The sequence below is a fragment of the Pezoporus flaviventris genome, unplaced genomic scaffold (assembly GCF_033815535.1).
Source record: "Pezoporus flaviventris isolate CSIRO_AGI_PZ_B2104156 unplaced genomic scaffold, CSIRO_AGI_Pfla_v1 ptg000035l, whole genome shotgun sequence".
NCBI classification, from domain to species: Eukaryota; Metazoa; Chordata; class Aves; order Psittaciformes; family Psittacidae; genus Pezoporus; species Pezoporus flaviventris.
Window position 1 is genome coordinate 5,578,251 of NW_026892583.1, and position 21,653 is coordinate 5,599,903.

Sequence of the window (21,653 nt, forward strand, 5' to 3'; positions counted from 1 at the left end):
GCATGAAGTGTGAGATACTTGGGTCTGGAGCATTGCCTTCCTGCTTGGTGTTGCTCAGCTCTTTTCTATTGTGGAACATCTGTCAGAAATCCCACAGGGTTCAGTTCGCAGCAGCCTGGTCCCGCAAAGCCACAGAGTTTGGTCTGTGTCAGTCACTTGGCTTCTTGTGACTCCAAAACCATTGCTGAGTGTTCTTGAACTTCTGTCAGACATTTCCCTGCTTAAGCTATTAGACAAGTAGTTTGGGTACTTGTAGAGCTTCTGGTTGCCTTGGTCATCATGTTGTAACATATTGTAAGGAGCAGTATTTTGAAGTGACATCGTTCTGTGGCTTCAAAGGTGCGTTGGGATGCTGCTGTCATGTTTGGAACCCTCTGAAGTGTGCATAGGACTTCTCCCAGGCAGTGTTTGTAAGCAAATTTCTGCAGTTTCCAGGTACCTTTCTGGTTCTTTGTATGAGATTGTTTAGTTCAAGTCTTTGCTTGGTCAGCTTGGCTGCCATAGCAGATTGAGCCAATATCTGCAGTCTTTTCTGTCACTAATAGATTTTTATCTCCCAAAAGAAATGTAGGAAGTGACCTCTATAGAAACAGCAGAAAGTGATGGTAAGCATTGAGCAGCCAGCTTTAGTCTTTGCTTGTGGCTGATGTTAATTCCATCTTTGAACTCTTAAGTACTCATTTGCCTTTGGCTAATTTATAAACAGATCCTTCCACGATATTGTGTCGTAAGTGCTTTATTGCAGGTATCATCCTGTGATGTTCTAAGGACATAAGAGAGGCAAGGGCAAGGTTCACACGTAGAAGTAATGTCTTTAACATATTGATACAATTAGAAGAAAAGAGGCAAGATTATATACAGGTAGGAATATTTCCAGGATTCAGTGCTCCATGAACAATTTTCTGTAATTATTTCTTTCTGCTTTTTTTTTATGAGTCCAAATCATCAGCTGCAGTCTCACAACTGAGAGGGAATCAGCTCCATTTCATCCAACACGTCTTTGCTGGTCGATGATGGGAATTGCAGCCTGGCTTCACGCAGGGACCGGTTCCTGTGCAGGCTGACATAAAACTTGTATCCAGCAGTTGCCTGCTACCTAGCTGCCAATGCACCCCAGCAAGGAGTGGACACAAACTGCTTGGAAGCTTTATAGCTGTCCTTTTGCTGGAGGATGTGAAACACAGTTTGAGCATGGTGGTTCAGTCAAAATGTCAGTCCGCAGGGATGTTCTGACTGTTAGAATTGCTTTGCTGTTCATTCTTATTGCTTGTTCTTCACATGCTTGTCTGCTTATATTCTTTGTTTCAACTATAGAAATGTACTTGGGACTAGTAATTCAGTTCTGAACTACATGTGTCACTCAGAGTTTTTTCTTACCAAGACAGATTGTGCTAAATGTGTTGTAGATGAATGCTGCTAAAACTATTGACCAGAAATTCATGCTTTTGGAGTACTGACTCTTTGCTGAAGACTGGATTTCCATAATCTCTCTTTTTGTCTTCTGCTTTTTACCGCAGCCATTTTTTGCCAAGAACTAAACATGTAAAACCAGAAGTACTCAGTGAAGTGTTGAAGGAACAGCAGTTGGTTGTGTGCCTGGATCTAGGGCTTTCTGAATGTCTAAACAAGGGCAGTAAAGGAATTGTGGACATTGTAATGGTTTGCTTTTTTTAAGTATGGCAGGAGCTAGGTGGTAACAACAAAAGGGCTTTTTAAGCCTGTAGATAAAAATTGCTTCATCTGAGAGTGGTTTTACTTCCTCAGTTCTCACATTTGGTAATTCTACCAGTTACCCATGCTGCTGAGCCTAAATGTAAACTAGAGGAGACCTGCTTTTCCAGTGTTGCTCCCCCTGTTCCAAGGTTTTAAGTCACTTAGATGGCAGCTTGCTCCCTTTTTGTTAAGTCACGTTTAATGAACTCAAGTAAGTCGGTTTATGTTGGACTATTATATGTCTTATTTACAGACTGTTTCCTTCAGGAAAAGGAACTGAAAAGGTGCTTGGGAAAAATAACAGGAAGAAGTGATTTAAGGGCAAAGCATGTGAAAAAGGAAAGTGGGCTGAATGAATGATTTAATGAGTTAGTTTAGGATTGCTTTGTAGTTATCTTTATAACCTTTTGTCCCTGTATGGTTTATGGCCTAGTGGTGGTTTCCTCTGTGTGTGTGTGTGTGTGTGTGAGTAAGGGAGAGAGGATTGATGGTGTTTTCTTGCTGCTGACGAGTTACTCAGGTCTTTGAGGTGCTGGGTCTAGGCCATAAAATTTGCAAGCAATGTTGACTTTTTGGAAAAGACTAAACCAAGTTCTGCATGTGGGATAGCTGTAACTGTGAAGGATGATTGCCCCTCCTCTGGTAAGGGTTTGCATCTTTGAAGCAGGAGAAAAACATGGCCCAGGGGCTTGTACCTGAGTGAGCACATGTGGATTCGCTGTGCCGGTGGGTGAGCAGCAGTGCAGTGATGGGGACACTACTGCCGGTGAAGGGCTTCCAGCCCCAGTAGAAAGAGTTGTTGAGGAGACAGTGGAAATCTGTGCTTGTGCCCTTCTTTTAACGTGTGTTTTCTCAGTCTTTGCCCTGCATTCCTATGTATTGCCTCCCCTGCAGAAAGTGGTCTCCTTTCTGGCTGACAGGAGAAATCTCTTGGGTGCTCAATATGCATGTTGGCTGACAGATGCGAAGAGCTTCTTAATTCTAGGATGCACGAAGGGCAGATGATGATAAAGGCTCTTCTGTAAGAAGCTTATTGCTCTGGGCAGAGGGCAAGGAGGAATGCAGGAAGGGATTGCCAAGGGCTAGGCAATGAGTGGTGGCTGGGGGTGGGCAGGAAGCTTGGGTGGCTCCTGTATATCCTGATTGGTCTGGGGAAGACAAGAAGTTTCTCATGCTTTCCTTTGATTAATTTCTAATCACTTTAAGGATATTGTCCCAAGCCTTGAGCAGGAGTGACAGCAATGGTACAGCATGGTCCATGCAGTAGGTAGCTTCTGGAATTTGGGAAGGAGGTGAGGTTATCCCAGGGTAATTTTTTTGGGGGTAATGCTGCTAATTTGTTGCATGGCTGTGATCAAGACCTTTTACCTCAGTGTCTCTGGGTTTTTTGTCACCTAGTCCTCTTACACCTGGTTGTAGATTGCAAGCTTTGTGAGAGTACATGTTGCTACCTGCTGTAAGCACAGGAGGACTTCATGTAGATTTGGATTTCTTGCAAGTAATGTGGAACAAATACTAAATAGTCCAGACAATGTTTAGGGGAAGACTGAATACTAATCTTTTACCACTTGCCTTCTTCCATAGGGATGTTATCTGTGCGATAAATACTGTGTACTCTGACCCTTCTGATATATACAAATTTTAGCATCTTTTAAATTGCTGAGAAGTGTATTTTTCAATATAATTTGGATTACAACAAAACCTTTTGCTAATCCCTTGAGGATGTATGTACTTTCCCCCATAACATCACTGCAGTCCTAGGGAGATGAATGCATGGGAAGACAAGGTGTCTAGTTCTGCAGTGGTTAAGGTGTTCCAGGCAGCAGCCTTCAGGCACCAGGAGAGGGGAGTTCTCTGACTTCCTTTGGAGGGAACAGATAGTTCCTCTGTGTAAGGAATCTGGACATAAAAAGACAAAGCTTTTCCATACAGAGAGTCTCTTTAAATCTTTCCTGGGGACTTAAATACACTACGTACAGCTGCCCCCTTCTTCAGAAGACCTGTGTAGTTGCCTTCATGGCAATAAGAGTAGGTAGGGATGAGATCTGGAGCCACAGTTTAGAACTGGCAGTTGGTGACTTTGAGTTTTAGGACAGAACTGCTGTGCAAATCAGTGGTGAATGATAAAAATAGATTGATTTAGCATGGGGTGTTATGCATGAATAAAGAAATCACGAATTAATTATGAGTGTTACCTCAGGCTGATCCAAAGGCTTTTCTTTACCCTGCATAGCTGTAGCTTGTGTGTTTCCACTCTTGGACCCAAGGTCAACCACCAGGTTCCCCTCCAAGCCTTGCCAAACAGTGTACTGATCTGTTTATACCAAAAATAAGCCTCAGTGGGAAGAAATGACGGGGAAGGGGATTTTAAAGTGGTGCTTTTCTTGTGAAGCTGAGATGTGACTTTCCTCCTTTGGTTCCCCTCAGCAGGGTTAACTGTGGGGAAGGCTTTCTGTGCCCTCTCTTTTGGTTTGTTTTCCCCGTGTCCAAGTTTAGTTTGAACATTTGCATTGTTTAAAGAGTTCAGCACGAGGTGATTTAGGACGGAGCTCCTTGCCATGGTGGTATTGGCTTTAGAAACGCTGTGTTGTGGCCCCTGTGTTTGGCTTCTCTGGAGTCATGCAGAGCTGCCAGGGTTTCCTTGGAGTGGATACCCATCTCTGACATGAAGCTGTGGACTTCTAACTGTCAGCTGTTTGTATTTAAGAGCAGGTTTAGCTTGGGGCTGAGGCTGTGGGAAGGGACTGGCAGAGCTGCAGAGGGAGCAGCCTTACCAGCTCATGCCCACATCCCTGTTTGGCTCTCCTCCTTGTTCTTGGCTCTTGTTTCTTAAAGCCTTCATAAAGCAGAGGGGAAAAAGCCTTTCCTATCTGGGAAGTGATGATTAATTATGATAAACAGTGACCCTTACGCTGAGAGAACCATTTGTTCCTGCTTGATTTCAAACCCTTATATGAATAACTGAAACACTGCCCAAGGAATCTGTATTTACTTTATTTATTTATTTTTTCTTTTTTTTTACTACTTCTTCTTACTGATGCACTTTCTTTGCTTGTATTTAGGCCACGTGCATAGATTTGGAGGAGACCGATATGTAATGCTACCAGAAAGTCAGAAGTTGCTTCTGTTGATCTCTACTCTTCAGACAGTGTCCTTGCTTGTACCTAGTCCTCTTACAGATAGTTCTCTGTGCAGGGGAAGGTGAATTGGTTCCTTTATCTACTATGAAGAAAAAGAAATCACTGGACATACTGCCTATGTGGGAGGGCAAAAGCACCCCCTACATAAAGCCTGGTGTCTTGCCTGCTCTCTTTCCTTATGAAAAAGTAATACACGTTCACAAATTGGAAAAATCTGTGCCTTCTGAAGAAATGATCCTGTGCAATTCCAGGTCCCGAGAGCACCAGGATTGGCTTCTTTGAAGTTTGCCCACACAGGATGCATGTCTCTGTTGTGTCCCATAGGGCTTGCCTGCCCAGTGAGCTGGTCCGATTGACTCCATGTGCAGATGCTTAGTCTGGAATAAATCAGGACTGACTCTTTATGTGCCAGCAAACCTGTAGCCTGTTTGTTGCTTTTTCTTTCTCAAAATATACATTTATCACACAATGTTATAAAATTTTGCTTACATCAGCAAAAAGATTTCCCCATGCCAGAGTCAATGGCATCATCATTCCACTAACAAAGGTGGATGGGTTACATACGTTCCAGCCCTTGTCCTTTAATCACACTTGTATCTCTGAAGCTCAGATATTCTGAAGGTTTCATGGAATCTTATGGAAATCTGAGTTGGGGTTGCTTTTACGGTGGGAATGATGGCTGAATGTGATGAGAAGCTGCTGCTTGCCATGTGTTTAGCCAGTGTTGATAAGGTTACACACATCTCTCCTCATCCCTGCTGTGTTTTGGAAGAAATTGGACCTTGGTGTGGGGGTGGGGAAGAGAAAATCAAGGGATCAGGTTGGTGTTAAGTGAAGAAACAGAAGGTAATTATTTAATGGTGGCTAGGTAATGCTGCAGAAGCTGGTAGGAGATTAAGCCTATGTATCTGCTTTTACAGGCCACAGGGACGCTGCAGATGTGTGCTGCTGTCAGTTCTGAGTCCACTTAGTATGGCTCTGGTAGAGGTGCTTTTAAATTGCCCCCCGCCCTCTCCCTCAGGGCTGTGCCGTGGTATTTATGGCCTCCCCGGGACTGCCTTACCCCAGGTGCATGAAGAAGAAGGCAGAGTGCAGATCGAGCACGTAGCCCCTGACACCCCGACAGCTGGGGCTGGCGGGTCAGGAATGCGATCCTGACAGCTGGAATCAGGCTGAGAGCAGCCAGCACGGTGGGGAGGCCAGGAGGGGAGAGCAGGCTGTGTGGCGAGATGGATAAACACACACACGCTGTGTGCAGGCACACGTGGAAACAGCCTGCAGGGACCCTGCCTTGCTCACGTCCTCTTTCTTCCACCTCTTTCCCTGTTTTTTTCCCTGTTCTCTCAACTGCCTGGATCATTTTTAATAAACATGTGTGCACACCCCTGTGCAACCATTGTAATGACACCTGGCAGAGCCATTATTGCTGAGGCTCAGCATTTCCAGCAGGACTTCCCCCCCATCCCACCTCTGCTTTCATGTAGGTTTGCAAGTGAAACGTAGTGCTTCCCACAAGTTGCTGATTCAAAACCTTTGGGCAAGTCGGTTTCTACCCTTGCCACTCTTGTGCCAAGGCATGTCATTCATAGTTTGTGTTGTGGGAGATCATCCCCTGATGTGCTTAAGGTGGCTATCTTGAATCAAGTTGCATAGAATTGACAACTGGTTGTTGCAGATGATCGTGTTCTGGTCAGCTGTCTGTTTGCTGGGTTTCTTTTTCAAATTGGTTAAAATGTGTGAGTTTGCTCTGAATCCTTTCACCCTGCTTCAGATTGAGCATTGGCAGGAAACACCTTGAAATGCTGCAACAAGGGGAGAAACTTTAGTAAGGTCTGTTGTGACAGGGCAAGGGGTGATGGTTTTAAACTAAAAGAGGGGAGATTCAGGCTGGATGTGAGGAAAGTTCTTTAGAATGGGATGGTAAAATCCTAGCACTGGCTGTCCAGAGAGGTGGTGGATGCTCCATCCCTGGAAACGTTTGAGGCCAGGCTGGATGTGGTTCTGGGAAACCTGGTCTAGTAGAGGATGTCCCTGCTCATCACAGGGGGATTGGACTAGATTAGCTTTGAAGGTCCCTTCCAACCCAAACTATTCTATGATTCCATGAACCACTCTGTTTGGTGGATTGCATGAAACCAGTTTGATGGTCTTGGAGTAGTTCCTGTAGGGTCAGTTGGGCAGTTGGTATAACTCTGCAGTGATGGCAGTGAACAAGATCTGTAAGACTTACTGTGGGAGACATGGAGACTGTTCTGTCAAAGCAGAGATGTTCTGAACTGGTTGTGTGTTGGAGCTGGGTTTACTACTGTTGCTTTGGTGGATGGAATATTTCCAGTCTCTGGGTTTGTCAAGACAGTGCTCTGTAACCAGCATGAGACACTGAGGGACAGAAGGCTCAGGCTGCAGTGGAGGGAGAAGATAGAAAGCCCTCTAAAAAAACCCAATGTATATAAAAGAAAACTTTGTATGTGCACACAGAACATACCCTTTTTAAAAACAGAGGGAAGCACTGGGTAGGTGAGGGACAGAAACCAACTGGGGAGCTGAGTGGTTTTGTTGTTTGCATGCTCTTGGAAGTCAAACATCCCCTGCAGTTAATTCCATCCACCCATCTTCAGCCCTTCCCTTGCCAGACCAGCAACAAAACCCCCCAACTCCCAAAAAAACCCAAACAGGCAGAGGAGCCTGGGCCACAGCCAAACCTTTGCATGTCAAGCTCAAGTGCAGAATGAATATTTCACAGCTGTGTTATAAAGCCCTGAAATGAAGGCTTTGCAGTGGAAATGCTGACAGCCCCTTAAGTAGAAGAGTATACTGTAATTGTGTTCTGTGTTTAATGTGCCAAATGAAGCACAGCGGAGCTAAATGTAAGACTTCAAGCCTTTGTTTTCCTGCCGCAGTAACAGGAGATCAGACGGTGTGTTCAGATGGTGGATTAGAGCCTACAACGTGCGCACTGCTCCCTGGAGGTTAAACGTGCTTTTTGGCTGTGGGGCTCAGGGGCAGAGGAGAGATGTACAAACAGGGCCAGCTGTGAGGTTTGGTGCTCTGCATTGAATTTCACTTATGTAAGGAACAGACAGCTATTTCTTAGGTGTTCATGCTGACAATGTACAGCTACGATGCATTTTCACGTATTGAATGCTGGCGTGCGTTGATCCAACTTGGCTGTGTCATGGCATGGAAAACACGTTGGGCTGTGTGCAGCAGTGCTGAAAACTCTGGGAGCAGGATATAGGGAGCTGAAGGTGAAAACCATAGTGCTGTTGTGAAACTCAGACCTGATGCTGAAGTTTCCTATGTCAGTGTATTGAAGAGTACTGGGGTCTTGAGCCAAAAAGCAATTTTTTAAAGGCAGAAGAGCAGTTGTTTATGTAGCCACTCCTCAGACAAAGTGGTAACTGATTACTTGATGTGCCAGGCAAGGTTTTCCAAAGTAACCCTCATGAATTATGTATCTGTGGGATTTCTGTGTTCACCTCTTTCTCTTTGCATATACATTATTAATATGCCCACATTCAGGCAGGGGAAGGATGCAGGCAGGCACATTCTGCAGTGGATGCTAGATGAACTCTGATGGATGCTGTCTTTCCATGCTGACCCAATGCTGCTAGTTAATTAAATGGATTCAAATGTTAACTGTGTTATACACAGTCCCATGGGAGCACTTTTAAAATAGAACTTGTCTGCATGTGGACATTTATTGAAGTGGCCATTCTGTAGTGAAATGGAATAATTGCACTGCAAGAATTCCCTGTGAGGATGAATAAGTGCTCACAAAGGCATGGAGAGGAAAAGGGGAAGCTAAAATCAAACTGTTGATTCAAGAATAGGATTTCCCTTTCCAGAGGGGACCAGAGAGAAGAGAATGGGGAAAAAGATTCTAATTGCAAAGCAGCAGGAGTTCTTATCCGTGTCTTTGTTGAGCAGGATGACCTCTTTGCTGCTGCATGTAAATGATCTTGGATATCAAAAAGGCAGATTGAGTGTAAAGTATCAAGGGGGAAAAACAATGGACAACAAAACAGGGAACTATATTATTCTGCTCTGTAAATACTTGCTGCAACCACACCTGAAAGCTGTATGAAGTCTTGGTGTTTCCCCTTCATTTCAGGAAGGATATAGGGGACCTGGAAGGGGGTTCACAGATGAGCATCAGAGCTGATCAAAGATATGGTTTTCAGGAGAGCCATAAAGTAAAGACTCTTGTGCTTGGAACACAGAGGACTTGGGGTGAAAGTGTAGCTCCTGACAAAATGGTGAACCACCTAAAGATGGTAGGTGGGGATTGAGTATTCATTCTCTCTTCTCATACAAGAACTAGGGCACATCAAATGAACCTAATAGAAGTGAGGTTTAAAACAAGCAATGAAGATGGATCTTCTTGCAACTGGTGAAGTTCCCTGCCAAGGGATGTGAATGTTAAGCTTTTATAGACATAGTGAATACGTTCATGGCAGAGAACTCTACTGAAATAGGTTAAAACCTGAGAATAGCTGTTTTGAGACTGTGAGATTGACAGGAGGTGAGAAAGAATCAGATATGCTTTTCTCTCTTAAACTTTATCTATACATTTGTGTATGACACTGCTCTTCCTGACTTTTCTCCTTCACTTATGGCTGCAAATGGAAACAGTAACCAGGGCTGGATACTGGTGTCTGATCCAAGATGGCCAATTTGATGAGGTCTGGAACAGGCTCCATCTGCTTGCTGGATGTGGTTGTCCCAGGCTGTAGCCTCCTGCCTTATGCTGTAGGCACTGGGACTTGTGGACAGCCCTGTACAGTAACATCAGTTTTCTCCCCTTGCTGGTCCTTTTGAACACTGGGAAATCCCATCTATTTTCTCAGATGCTTTGCTGCTTCATTTCCATGCTTAAATAAGTTGTGTTTGTACAGAATGAGGAAGGTTTGGGCCCAGAAGATACCATGGATAGGATTAGAAGGCAGGAGGTGAGGTAATAGCGTCATAAAACTCTGATGTCTGGAGCATATGAGTTTGGCAAAGAGGGGCTGAAACACTACTGAATTCCTACTTAAGTCTTGCTTGCCTGGAGAAGATGATGGACTGAGTATCAGCACCATTCAGCCTACAGCTGAAACTCTTTGAGGAATGCCTGCTGTTAAAAATGGCTTTCTCTTGAAATTTTCTTTTCCTCTCTCTCTTCAAGATAAAGCCAACTGCAAGAGTCTGCTGGTGGCAAAGGCATAGACACAGGAGCTCCTACGCAGCAGTGGTGGCTCAGTAGTGTAACAGTACAGCTGTAAGGGGAGAGCCTGTGTGATCACATCAGGCAGGACTGTCGCAATGACCAGGTTGTCCCTTTTGGCACTTACTTTGGTGGAAATTATTACGGCACCAAGTGTGTTTTCTATTGCTAACAGAGTGCTGCCTAGATGTGTGGGCCACAGTGTTTGCCTCCTGTATCTCCTGTGTGGCTTTGCAGTGTAGATGGCCCCAAGGGGAAATGATGGGAAGGAGGAAAGTGTTTTCAGGGGAGTGAAGCTGGGCTGACCCTTCAAGGATTTCTGTGTTGTCCTCTTAGCATGTGGAAACAATTGCTTGTGGTCACTTCCTCAAAACAGCAGAAGGAGCTCACGCAAGTATGAATCTTGCTCTCAAAGCAAGGACCAGCTGGTCATGCATAATGTTTCCTGAAAAGATAAACAAGGCTGGCATGGGCTGTTTAGACCAGTCTTTCCAAAAGGATTATCTGCACCTCAGTGCTATAGGCTCATAGAATAGTTTGGTTTGAAAGAGACCTACAAAGGTCATCTAGTCCAACCCCCCTGCAATGAGCAGGGCATCTTCGACTAGATCAGGTTGCCCAGAATTGCATCCAGCCTGGTGTTGAATGTTTCCAAGGATGGGGCATTCACCACCTCCCTGGACAACTTGTGCCAGTGTTTTACCACCCTCATTGTAAGGAATTTCTTCCTCACATGCAGCCTGAATCTCCCTTCTTTTAGTGTAAAACTGTCACCCCTTGCCCTATCGCAACATGCAGAATTGGTGTGACTTTGTTGCACAGGCGTGGGTTTCCCCTTGCGCTGTATGGGGTCATGCTGGAGGGAAGCAAGAGCTGCTCTCAGATGCGTCCTTTGACTTCCAGGTGGGATTGGGCTGCAGCAAGGCCCCTCTCCTTGGGAGGCCCTGGCTGCCACGAATACCTGTTGGCACCTTGAGTCCTGCAGTTCAGGGCTTTGCTGGTCTGGTCCTACCAAATAGTGGATCAGATAGTTCCCATTGGAACTCTCTTGGGATCTGATGTGGAAGGAACAGGGTGATCTGCTTATGCACTGAAATTTCTTCACACGTTTGTGCAATTCCCAGCAGCCAAATTTAGATGTAAGCCTGTAAAATGGATGAATATCAGGTTTTGCAAGACAGGTGTTATCTACACAGCTGATTCTGGTTTTGGTTCCTAAGAGTGTGTGTGTATTGAGCCTCTAAATTAGAAGAGAAATTGACCTGAAAGGAACGGAGATGGGTGGTTGCAGGTAGCATAGTGAGCTGTGGAAGCACGTTGCGTGTGGATTGGTTCAGTAACACTTGCAAACCGTGTAGAGAACCGTGATTGAAAGTGCCAATTACTATTAATAGAAGGCTCAAGATGAAGTAACAAATGTGGATAGCTGGCCTCCTCTCCGTGCCTCTAATTTAGGCGCATGAAATGACAGGTTTAATCTTGCAGTTGTTTCCAGCCTTGGATGAGGGTGGTGAGGTGGCCCAGTGATTGCCTGTGAAGGCTTGAACAACCAGTGTCATATCTGACTACTGTGGGAACAAAACTGGGACGACGTGGGAGCTCCTGGTAATGAACATGGCATCTCAGGTGTGTAGGGGACTGTTCAGGTGCTGGGGTTAGCTTGGATCAGACATGGAAAGGTGTGTCAGGGAATTTATCTCTGGGTGGGAACTGCTAAGTACCACCAGGGAGGGAGACTCCTGTGAATGGCAGTGGTTATGGCTGCGTAGGACTGGGAGACTGCACTTGCCACGTGGGGAAGTGGGTTCCTACCTTGTAAGTTGTAACTTCTCAAGTGGGATAATGGCAGACCTGTGTCAACAGATTTGCTCCTCGCTGAAATCTTTAATTCCAGATTAGGAAGCTAAAGTTGGTGTAGTTCTGCCTAATAAACAATAATGTCTCTGGTTTAGCTGGCAGGTTGAGAGGGGTCCATTTTATACTGCATTGTTGCCTATTGTTCTTTCTCTCTGAAATGTTTTCCATTCTTCTGTCAAGTTTTACGACAAGTGACTGAGAAGGGCTCACAAGTGTCTTGTGGCCAACTTTTAAATGTGCATGTACTCCTATTTGAAGCAAGTTTGGTTTAATATTCAAGGATTATTATGCAGAAGTGTTGTAAGGGCATCTATTGGATAGGCTGATGGGGTTGTGTTTCAGATTCTTTACATTAAGAGGGTTTTAAAGCTAAGACTAGGAGGGAAAGAAGGAGAGTCTTTTTCAGGAAGTTAGTTGTTATTCTCTGGACCCAGGTAGCCGTTTCTGTGGCATGAGTTCTGTCAATACCAGTGGTATAGCCTTCATAGTTGTCTTTCTAATATATCTGTTGGGGGCCAACAGATGCCCATTGGCAGTAGAATAATTGGACCCAGAGACTGAGCTACTTCTTTTTGTGTCAAGCTATGTGCTGACCACAGCAGAAAGGTAGTAGACTTTCCACCTCTTTGTGGCATTGCCACAAATAGTCTATGGGCATAACAGCACGGGGTCTCCACAGGCCCTAGAGTGAGAAGAGGAAGCTGAAAGAAGACTTTCACTGGCAACTGGCTTTGAGCCCCCTGTGGCTTGCCCAGGCTGGCAAACTGGGAACGAGAACTACAACATAGCTTTCTGCTGGTTTGACTTGCTGGGCAGGCAGTTGCCATGCCAGTGCTGGTGCCAGGGAAATGATATGGGGTGTCACTGGGCTGAGTGGGATGAGGGGGAAGGACCTGTCCCCTCCAGAGCAGGCAGCTGTAAGATCAGCTTGGCTTGGTTGCACGCTGTGAGGCTTGATATGCATGATACACATGCTCGTAGAGCAAATTTGTACCTGTTGGTGAAAGCAGGTTGCTGAGTTGCTGCATTGCCAAGGTCAAGTAGTACCTTTTAGGACTGTTGCAATTACAGCCAGCCTGAGCTGAAGCCTTTGCTGAGCAGCGTAAACACAGCATTGCTAAATTGATGTTTGCTGACAGCATCAAGTAATTGGTGCCTTATCTGGATTGGTGTACTTGAATGGCACATGTCTCCTCCACTTCCTCCTTCCCCGTCAAGAATGCGGTTTCTATAGGAATTTAAACCTCTCTTAGTTTGATGGGTTGAGAACTGCTGATATGAGCTGGAATCTCAGCTGTAGAAACCTGGAGTTCTTCTTTCTGTGCATTTGTGAGGCTGCTTTAAAAGTAAATGTGTTTTGAAGTATTCTTAACAAGTCTGGAAGAGCAGATACCCTCCTAGCATTCCTCACTCCTTCCCCCCTCATTTTTGTTCCAACATTAAGTGGGAACAAAACTATTTTCTTTCCTTACCAGTGGATTTGTAAATGCATTTTAATTGTATGTTCTTGTACATAATGAAAATCCAGTGGAGTTTTGTAAAAGCCGTGTGTCCAGAGAAGGGGACAATTTGGTGTGCTCTCACTGTCTTGAAGTATTTGAAGTATATTATTACTAAAAGGAAAGCAAAAAGACCTAGCTGTTCCAGAGACTGGGATATGAAATCTTCCACTTTCCATGTCACTGGTTTGAAGGGAGGCCAAATTTGAGCTGGCTGAAGCATGGATGGCTCACTTCAAGTGGTGGCACCTTAGCCCTGCTTTGCCTGTGGAAGTACTATGTATGGGGTTACTTCTGTCACCATCTCTAGTAACCTGGGCCATGAGCTTAGTGAAGCCTTATTTCTTGACCCTACAGCTGAATTCCTCAGCTCTGGTGAGCTGTGTGGTCAGGGTGGCGTGGGAAACCTGCCCTGCCCCTGCCTTTTGTGCACCACATTGGTATAAGTACAAGATGTTAGTCTTCAGGGCAGCTATTAAAGATAATAGTAATTATTACAATAGTAACTTCTTCTGCCGCGTCCATGCCCCTAAGGCCTTAACCAAATGTAACTTAGATGATAATCATTAAAAACCCAAGACTGTGACCCAGTAAAATCCTTGAGTTTGGCAGGGGCAGCAATGCTGACGAGGAATGTATGCATCAAATATATAATAAATAAAATAAAGCTGTGCAAATGTAAAGGAAAGAGAACAATTTCCTGTTGGTCAAAAAAACCTCCAGGGCTGGGAACTGGTTTGTGCTCAGAGGTTGAGTCCTTTTATGCCACAAACTAGATTTTGTGTAATCGCACTGCAACCTTTTGCTTTGGGTTAATTGCTAAATTCTGATGCTTTACCTGCCAGGGAATGCTCCCCAAACTATTGTGCTGTGTCCATCTGTTGCCCTTCCTTCCCCTTGTGCTTTTCCCAGCATCTTGCACAGAGGCCTGGCTATGAATCATTGTATCTTCCAAGTAGCTCTTCCCAGTTATGTTTCTCTTCCTAAAAATAGTTGAGATCTTTGCTCAGGGGGAAAGCAAGCATTTTGGATTGCAGCTCTTGCATGGGTCACTGGTATGCAGGCTTGTGAACCCAGTCATGTAAACTGTTTTGTCTTGAGATTCTTGGGGAGGGATGCCCTGGTCCACTGGATGTGGTTTCCAATTCAAGCACTGTGGGAAAAATTGACTATTCAGTTCCAGCTGGGACCAGACTGAGCCACCTACCACTGGATGGAGGAGATAAAGAGAATGGGTCAAACTGGAAATGATTTTTGGGAAAGATCTCTGCAGAATAAGTGGCTTGGTGCTCTTGCTGGGAAGATGGGAATCAGTGGGCAGCAAATGTGCATCCCAGCTTTTCACCAGTACTTTCTGCTCCTTGAAATCCTGTCTTTGCAATGCTTTGCAACGCGCTGACGCAAAGTAGTCAGTGGATTGGTGACTCCTCTCTATACCCCAGGAATATTTTACTGAGCCTGTGTTGAAAACTGTTGCTTCTGTACCTGCATGCTTGTCAATGAATTTCTAGGAGCTGCAACTCTTCCCAGTGCCAGTGTGAACTAGATCATGAGCATCTGTGTATGGGTCCATTTGAACTGCACTCATGTTTCATAATACTTCTTATTTTCTTTTTCATATGCACTAGGTGACTTTGGAGAAGGTGTTGGGGATAACTGTGTCGGGAGGCAGAGGACTAGCCTGCGACCCCAAAACCGGCCTCGTTGCTTATCCAGCAGGGTGAGTCACTAACCATGTTCTTCAAAGCTAAGATAAACCAGGACTGATTCATCAACACGAACATTCAGGGTGTTTCCACTGTGGTCTTCTGGGGGGGGGGCTATTTACTGTTCCTTAGTCTTTTAACACTAGAGAATGATGAGACTCGGCACTGTTAATGTAATTGGAAATGGAGAGGAATAGCATTTTACCTGTCAAGTTTTAATGAGATTCCTTTTAATGGAACCACTCTCCTTCCTCTTGCTCTAAGCTGGGAGTTAAATGCATTGTGGTGAACTTAAACATAACTCAATGTGATTCTCAAGCCGGCGATTACCTAATGGAACAGGTGATACTTCCAATGAATTGACAAAAGCCTTCTTGTATATGTCCTGCAACTTATGACTTGCCATGTTCCTCATCCAAATGCAGAGAAGGATTTCAGGCTGACAGCACCTTGTCCGTGTGTTCTCTGGATTGCTGCACATCTATCAACTGCAGTCTAAGTCCGAATAGAGCTATCCAGGAGAACCTGATGGACAGCAAAAAAGCTACCTAGAGGGAGATAGCTGAGGATTGGAGAGCTGCACGTTTAGCAAAATCATAGACATCTGGGGCCAGATCCTGATCTTGCTGAAGGTAGAGCTCACTCAGAGGGTACATGTCCATGGAGGAGCAGAGCGGATCAGAGTTGCTGGTCTGTGGGATGGGACTTGTCTGAAAGAATGTAGCCCTGTAGAGGTCTCATAATGGATGACATTTTGAAAAAGCTGGGGAGGAAAAACATTTCACCCTGCTAGTGGAAACATGGCTGTTGAGATCAGGTATATCTATGACTTAGATGAAAAGATACAATACTGTAGTGGGAATAGATTGGGAAGACAGAAGAGTGACTCTTCAGGAAGGGCCTTCACTACCTTCTGTAGCGCCATGTGGGGATACTCCAGCTGGCTTGGTTGCAGAAGTTCATATAAGCTTGGCTCTTTCTCTGAGCTTGTTCATTCTGGTGGTCAACAAGCTAAAGGAGAAGTGGAAGGGTGGTATCTCCAAGTGGTGCTGCATTGACATAATCTTAAGATGTGAAAGCTGGAATTAGGAGAAAGGAACTTCCACAACAATTATAGGTGTTTGCAAACATACAAGAAAGAGGCTAGCAATACTTAGGGATTCTGTATTTGTGGCCAGAAGGAGAGATTGGGTCAGTAGAACTGGCTAGAAATTTTTGTCCATCCTGGTGATATCCTGGTTCACAGAATCATTGTGTTTGGGGGGAACCCTTTGAGATCATCGAGACCAATCCCCATGCTCAAGCAGGGTCACATAGAGCAGGTTGCCAAGGACCAGCTTCTGAATATCTCCAGAGATGGAGACCTCACAGCCTCTCTGGGCAGCATGTTCCAGTGTCTGACTACTCTCACAGTAACAAAACCAAACCAAAACCCCAAACAAACAAAGGCCAACCAAACAATAAAAAGGTGGGGTGTTTGTTTTCTTTCACTTTTCCTTTGTGTTCAAATGGGATTTCGTAAGTTTTGATTTCTGCTCAGTGCTTCTTTTTTCTGTCTGTGGGCAGTCTGTTAACTGCAGACAATTTGAGATTCACATCTGCACTTGACAGCGTCCTTTATGCTTGAACTCCTTGGAGCCAGGCAAATACATTCCAGTGTGTGTTGCCTCTTCGTCTGCATCTTTTGTGACACTGAATATGGTCATGCTTAAAGACCTGAAGGAGAGAGAAGAAAGCAAGTGCAGTAAACAGATGTTTTGGGCTCTTGCATGGCTAAAGATGTATTAGTTTTGTTAATAGTGATGTCCTGTAATGAACTTGTGCATGCCTAACATTGATTTAATTAAGCATAAGGACACCTGAGAATTCTTTTGGGTAATTAAAAGGTTACATGGTTCCTTAGAGCTTTACTCAGGAATTCCTGTTCTTCCTTGTTGGTGGTAGCATCTCGTGGCCTGGGCAGGAAACCTATGGAATATACCAGATGTGTGCTGTAGCAGCTTAATGGCTTATGTGACTTGCTGCATTTGTGCCACATCTGGCCTGTTTTGTGATGCTGCTGTGATTTGCTGCAGACAAGATAATCTGTGACAAAACTTGCACTAGTTAAGAAGTCAAAACATGAGAGGGGCACGGGTGCACACCTGACTAAGCTGATGCAAGTTCAGTTTGATTCTGGTGGATTTTTTTTTTCCCATTCTCATTCCCGCTTAATTTCTCTTGATTTGCAAGAATCCTGGCAATTCTGTTACATTGCCTTTATGTTCTTTGGTTTTGTTTCTATTTGTTTGAATGTACCGGTCACTGGAGCTTCTTACATGAGGCTGATGTAGCAGAGTGGTTATGGCTCATGCACAGCTGGTTCATGACCTGTCCATGCAGCTTGAATGTCCAACTTCAGCTGTGCTCCAGGTATTCCAGTGATTTCCTCATGTGTTGAGGATATTCTGCTCATGTATTGAGGTTTCACAATCCTGACATGCAGATGCTTTGCTCCTCCAGTCTGTCCTATCCCCAAAAGCTGAATTTACGTAACGACTGTATTTTCCTAAGAGCACTTTCAACATAACAAGATTCATTTGGTTGAGATCAAAACAGTTGCCCCAGGCATCCTGACTTCATCCACACCAAGCATACGAATAACTATGGGAGTGAGAATTTGTGCATGGGAAGCTGTGGTGTTCTTTGAGCAGAATCTTAACTCTGGTCTCTGTTTTGCCTAAAATCATTTAAAAATCACCCAAACCCTAGCAATGCTGTTCCTGAATTTTCTCTTTCCTGGAGTTTCTGAATCTCCTGAAGGAAGCAGTTCCCAATGCAATGCATTCCAACTGCACAGTCGTGCCGAAGAGCCAAGTGTTACATAATTATTTCCTTCTCACTGGCTTTTGAACCTTTTATTCTTTCTTTTCTTTGACCCTAATTGAAGCTTTCTTTCCAGTCATGTGTGACAGCAGCTTTGCTGACCCTGTACTGTTTTGGTGGGATGCTTGTATTATAGGAGGCCTTTTCTTCATATCTGCCATAAAGGCTAAAGGCACTTGAGTGCTGCAGATACTCTAGGTCATTACTTTTATATAAGGTTGTTGTCCTGGAGATAAGACGATACAGCAGAGAAAATTACATCTCTGAAGGTCTTATCTGCTGCCTGCACTCACCTGTCCTTGTGCTGGCAAGTGAAATAAACCCAAAGTTGCTTTAATTTAATCTCTGTTTAGGGTTATCCAGGGAGTAACAAAATCTTGTGGGACGAGTGAGGGGGACAGAAATGTGCTTAATATTTTACTTTGTGTGGCAGGACCAATGCTCTGCTCTCCTTTCAGTTTCCCCTCCCTTTGCTTTTTCCCCAACCTTCTCTCATTATGGTTCATCCCCCCCCCCCTTTTTTTTTGCAGTAGCTGGTTGAGGTTCTGTTCCCTAGAAACAAGGAGAGAAACAAAGCTCAGGAAATCCACTGAGGATGACTAGCATTAAAACAGGAAAAAAAATAAGGGGGATGGCGAAATGTCCATTTAAATTCTATACCAGCTGCTCAGATAGTTTGAGACAGCTTATCTGGTTTTAGTTTGGGGGTTCTGTGTGCTGTTGTTTTTTAAGCCCTGTAGTTTGCTATGACTGACCAGTTCATTTTGCTTCTTTATGTTCTTCTTCCCTTAGCTCTCAATTGGTTATGAGCTGTTTGGGAACCTTGTCTTCATGTGAGATATTTGCCTGCTTGAGGGAGCAGCGTGTGCTTTTTCTTCCATAGGAGCAGAAGCATAGTGCTTCAGTGTGCTGAAGTTCAGTGTGTAATGTCATTTAAACGCTATTCTCGTAGGTTCTGGCCAGCTTAAGCTTCTCTCTAGCTTTACTTATCAATTCCTAAGCACTCTGATAGAATTCAGGGTTATTCCACATTACTTTTTCTTGCTGGGGAAATTGGTGTTTGATACATAGCATATGTGATGAGCTGATTGGTTTTGACATGCATAGTCTTCCCCTCCTTCAGCTCTCAAGTACAGCTCTATACATGCTGCAACTCCAGCTAAAGGTATTAATATAGTGAATTTATATATAGTGAATGTGTTTAGTTTTTTAATATAGAGAATCCTCTCTGAGACATAGTGAAATGAGTTCCTTTGGGTTTCTTAGGGGTTACTGTAGTTAGTACAGACACAGCCAGCTTTGTGTATGCGAAGTACGCTTGCTGAAGAAATGATTTGGATGCCCCCATGTTCTGTACCACTGCAGAATGAATCACCCTTGTTTGTAGATAGGGAGAGGTGATAAAAAAAGGTGCTATGCAATCCAAGGTAAGACGAAGATATTAAGTCTTTTCTCCTGCTGCTTTTTGCTGCAAGATCTTGTTGAAGAACTAGACTTGTTCTTGCTTCAGCTTTATGACCTTGAGGTATGTTTTGAGGTAGGGCAACTAACAGTCAGAATGGAATAGTGGTATGATGTGTCCAAAATCAGAAAACTGCCCAGCTCAAATCTTCTTTACTTCTTGCTATGCTGTGCTTGTTGGATGTCAGTGCAGCAGCTTCTCGTGTGCCAACATGTGCTGCAGCAGAATCGAGCCGCAGTCTCCTCTTGTTTCACCATGTTTCTCCCTCTTGTTCCATCCCTCATCCTTGGCTGATTTGCACTACTGAGTGGAAGCCTCTTAACTCTGTCAGCCCTTTTGAGTCACCCCCCTCCTGGCTCCCTGTCCACTGATCCAGGGAGGTGAGCGTCAGGTCCTGCACTGTCAGGGCAGTGACCATGGTCTGTGTCACAGCAAAGGGAGGAAGGGGATGAGCACAGTGGGAAATGAGTGAATTGGTTTTAATCCAGCCAGGAGTCTGCTCAGCACGTGTGGAGCTGTCTCACATAATTGAGTGGTAAATCCCTCTGGGAGCTGAAAGAGTGAGGATTTTTCTTTTCCAGAAGTGGTTGTTGGTTTGCTCCCAAATACCTCTTTCCAGTTCCAGTAGATAGGCTGTAAGGCTAAGTGGTTTCCAGCCCATCCACATATCGAGTCTCTTGGAAAGTTTTAATCATCATTTTCCATCATTACATATAGATTACTGCATAACATAATAGATTATCATCCTAGAACAATTTCCATTTACCTTAAGCTACATATAACCTACAATGGAGGAATAACATTTAGGATGGACGTTGTGTATCTTTACCAGACGTGATGCTGCCTTTCTCTTTCTTTCCCCTTTAAAGTGGAAGGTTTTAGTCAGTGGGGTACAGGAATGAATTGTGAGAGGCAGATCTAGTAGATTACTGCCAGTGAATGAGGCAAAATGCAGTTCTGAACTTCAGTCATACAAGACTTTATGACCACTGTGGGCAGGTCAGAATTGGTGGCTATGTGGGCAGTGAAATCCTAGTTTGTAACATGACAAGTATTCCTGCTTTATTTCAGAGTGTATTTTCTTTTTCTTGGGTGCCCCATCCCTGGCAGTGTTCAGTGCCAGGTTGGATGGGACTTGGAGCAACATGGTCTAGTGGAAGGTGTCCCTGCCCATGGAGGGGTTGGAACTGAATGAACTTTAAGGTCCCTTCCAACCCAAACCAATCTGTGATTCTACGATTGTATGATTCTCTTTACTGACTGATCACTTTGATTGGACACCACAGTGGTGGTAGCCTTCAGAAAGCTGTAGATACACAGAAGGAATCCATTTCTTCATAGTCCCCGTGCATCTTTTGGTACATACGCAGTTTGTGCAAAGTTCTGTTGCTCTGTGGAAGTACAGTTCTTCAGTAATTTTCCCCTAGCATAAATGCCAGTGCTGTTGGTCTGTATCCCAAATGCAGCTTGAATGGGTTACATGGATATAGAAATACTGGAACTGCTGGGTTGCTAGTAGATAAATTCAGTTTGCTGGTGCTGGCTTCTTAAAGTTTACCTTACCCAAACCTCTGAAGAAGAATTTCTGAGCCTTCTTTGTATGTCCTTTTCTAAAGGAGCATCTTGTGGTGTTGTAAAGACTGTAGAAACCTATCCTAAAATGAAGAGAAGCTCTCATCTGTGGTTCAGTGACCAAAGGGATGATGAAAAGTAGCCAAACTCTCCCTTCCCCTTCCTCAGCAATAGCAGATTTCTCAGAAAGGAGCAGGGATACTTCATTTCACTCTTAAATATCCCAGTCTGAAATTTGCTGTGGGGGGAAAGGAGCACATCTGCACTAAGGCATGGAGACCTGAAGTGTCAAATACTTCCTCTCAGTCCTTTCTTAATGCTGATTAGACAGGGAGGGTGGGCTGAGGAAGGCTAATGCAGTCTTAGTTTCTGGCAAGTAAACAAACTCTTTATACTTGGAACAAGAAAATAGAGATCCCCCTGGCAACAGTGCTTTGTTCTCAGGCCAAAGAATCATAACTTTGATACTTTAATTTGAAGAGGTGGATTTAGGGGGGCTACGGCTGTTCTCTTGCACTCTTGCTGTTGGCCTGTGAGATTCACAGCTAACAGCCATGCAGTCCTGGAGCAATTGCCCTCTTCTCATTACAGTAGCAGCTGGGTTCAGTCCTGAATCTCCCTCATTCACTT

The 21,653-nt window shown here is 44.4% G+C and overlaps 1 protein-coding gene across 4 annotated transcripts in view; it reads left to right on the forward strand.

The window, feature by feature from the left end:
* The window catches only part of MAPKBP1 (mitogen-activated protein kinase binding protein 1), a 99,027-nt gene that overhangs the window by 14,759 nt on the left and 62,615 nt on the right, over window positions 1-21,653 (forward strand). For all 4 annotated transcript variants that reach the window (XM_061462340.1, XM_061462341.1, XM_061462344.1 and 1 more), the window contains exon 3: window positions 15,047-15,138. In XM_061462340.1, coding sequence (XP_061318324.1) covers window positions 15,047-15,138 — 92 coding nt within the window. The remainder of the gene's footprint in view (window positions 1-15,046; window positions 15,139-21,653) is intronic.